Consider the following 2,715-nt stretch of genomic DNA (forward strand, 5'->3'; position numbering starts at 1 on the left):
GTTTTGAAGATTTATTTGATTTTCTTTCAATTTTATCAATTTTTGAATTTGTCCGTATATTTTGTGGATGCATGTTCGTTTTACCTTATTTTGCAAGTACTTTCAAGTTTCGGAGTTTGATTTTTTATATTTTCTTGATATAATACAAGTGCGATTCTTGGTTTGTAGATTTTTTTTCAACTTTACCTATTTTTGAATTTGCCCGTATATTTTATGGATGCATGTTTGTTTATATGAATTTACCTTATTTTGCAAGTATTTTCAAGTTTCAGAGTTCAATTTTTTTTGGTTTTCTTCATATAATACAAGTACGATTTTTTATTTTCTTGGTTTGTTGATTCAGGTTAATCGAATTACTGTAAAAATTGGTAATGGATTCTTGTCCTAACTTTAGTTTAGGACTTAGTCAGTTAGATTCTAAAAAACAAGATATCCCCGTTGGGTTTGTTCCTGGTACATTTGATTTTGAAGAATCCAATTTTGCAGAGAATCGTTCAAACTATCAAAATGATCTGACAATAATGAAGAAATTGAAGGAAGCAGCCAGTTCTAGATTGAAGAAGTCAAGTTCAAAAGCGGCCAGTAAGAAGAAGTTTGACGATTCCGGTCAACCACGTCTTTCAAAGGTATTGATTATACATTTATACTTTACTTACTTTGGAATATTAATGTATAATATATTGAAACATATTAATTTTTTGGAACACTAATGTATAATATTAGTATTTTGTATAAGGCTACATTACAAACATATAGGTACATAAGACATCATACATTCTCGATGTTTAAGATGTAAAGTATAAGACATTGTACATTAGTTATTTTTACCCAAATAATGTATAATATAGATATTCCAAAATATATTTCAATATGTTATACATTGACAGTTTTAAACATCCAAACAGTCATAAAGTCCTAAAATTGTATAAGGTGACATTATACATTCTAACAAGCTTATAGGTCATACATTTTTAAGTAGTAAATGTGTATCATGGCATTATACATTACTGTAGTTTAATTATTGAATGTATAAGTTACACTCATACATATCTAACAGTTGTATAGTCAGGGTCTGATTTAATATTTTGAATGTATAAGATAACATCATACATGTGTTACTATTGTGTAATTAGAGTCTGATTTTTATTTTTCGTATAAATTGTCTAAATTAAGTTGATTTTCATACTTTTATTGTACTTATTTGATTATTTGATTATTGGATTATAAGTCTTTTTATTGTTCACGGACTGTTATACCTTTATGTAATGGTTATGGTTTATGTTTTTCTTGCTTTAATTATTAGTGTATTGTTGAATTTTCTAGCTTTACTTGGTACTGATTCGATTGATAGGTAGTTTATTTTTCTTGATTTTCTGTTCAGGGCTCATTGGTAAGTTTTATAATATTTTCCCCTGTTTGCTTTTATTGTTCGTGTATATAATGTGTTCGCCTTATTTGCCTGATTTTCTACTTAGGGTTCACTTGTTTGTGTACCTGTGTTGAGTTGATTTTTAATGCTTTTGTGTACTGTTTGGGTTCCATCCACTGTTGCAGTTTTTATGCGTTGCATTAACAATATTTGCATCTGTTGTATGTGTTGTTTGTTATCTTGGGTGATTGATGTTATCTACTTGGCTAATTGTAAAAAGATTCTTGTTGATTATTCCTATTAGGAAGACTTTGACTTTAAAGCCTTCATAATTATTCCTATTAGGAAGGCTTTAACTTTAAAGATTCTTGTTGTGATGTTTTTGTTGTTAGGCTAAATCTTTTAACAAGTAGTTTAATTTAATATAAGGTTCCTGTATCACTAATGCTAATACAACATGCTAGTAAAGTTAAAAAATTTAAATGTTTGATTTTTTTTAGTAAATTATTTTAGATTTCTAATGGATGCTATTCTTACAACTTTTCAGGTTGCCAACTATTTGAACATCAAGATCCTGCTAGTTCTCACCTGTCAGACTGTGGCTGACATGATCAAAGGAAAGACTTCAGAGGAGATCTGCAAGACCTTCAACATCAAGAATGACTTCACACCAGCAGAGGAGGAGGAGGCCATGAGGGAGAATGCTTGGGCCTTTGAGTAAAGAATTGCTAGTATTCTGATGCTATAAACACTTTCTATTAGTAGTAAATATGTTTCCAATGGATGTTTTCTTTTGGAACCTTTAGATTTCGTTGTTCTTAACTTTTGTGTCACAATTTTTAAGTGATGGTTGTTCAATGAGAAGATTTGTTAAAATCTATTTGTGCTATGCTTATATATTTACTTAGTTTATTGGGCCGTTATGTTTTTATTTGATGTTGTTGGAGATTTATGTTGTTCCTGGTGTTACTTTAACGTGTTGTTGCTTTAAGTTATTTTTTAGCTAGTGGCATATTTGTGTTGTGGAGGCATCTGTTTCTTGAGCAATGAACTTTCAGTAGGAAATAGGCACTTCTCCTTCTCCTCATTTGGAAGTGTTGAGTCCCCACATCCTGACTTCAATGTTGGCATGATATTCTAAATGATTCTTGGTGTATGCTATTTGAGTGTGTAATCTAGCAGGATTTAAAATGCCCAGAAATTAGACACTATCAAGGGGCCAACAGGGTTGACTATGATTTTGCAGCAAGGCTTGAACATCTGCTATTGTTTGCTTGTTTCATGATGGTTTTGCTTGTTTTCATTGTCACAGTGAAGTTATTCAGCACTCTATCGCTAAGACTGCA

The 2,715-nt window shown here is 30.6% G+C and overlaps 1 protein-coding gene across 1 annotated transcript; it reads left to right on the plus strand.

The window, feature by feature from the left end:
- Nucleotides 1–371: 371 nt before the first annotated feature.
- On the plus strand, nt 372–2,090 carry LOC107874326 (SKP1-like protein 1A). Its single transcript, XM_047414388.1, has 2 exons — nt 372–626; nt 1,917–2,090. The coding sequence occupies exons 1-2, from the start codon at nt 372–374 to the stop codon at nt 2,088–2,090; spliced, it is 429 nt and encodes a 142-aa protein (XP_047270344.1).
- Nucleotides 2,091–2,715: the final 625 nt, after the last annotated feature.

This window comes from Capsicum annuum, chromosome 6 (assembly GCF_002878395.1).
Source record: "Capsicum annuum cultivar UCD-10X-F1 chromosome 6, UCD10Xv1.1, whole genome shotgun sequence".
NCBI classification, from domain to species: domain Eukaryota; kingdom Viridiplantae; phylum Streptophyta; class Magnoliopsida; order Solanales; family Solanaceae; genus Capsicum; species Capsicum annuum.

Excerpts from the sequence above, each read along its gene's own strand:
- LOC107874326 (XM_047414388.1), top strand. The coding sequence starts at position 372 with ATGGATTCTTGTCCTAACTTTAGTTTAGGACTTAGTCAGTTAGATTCT. Across the intron at positions 627-1,916 it reads GTCAACCACGTCTTTCAAAG|GTTGCCAACTATTTGAACAT; the intron begins GTATTGATTATA and ends ACAACTTTTCAG.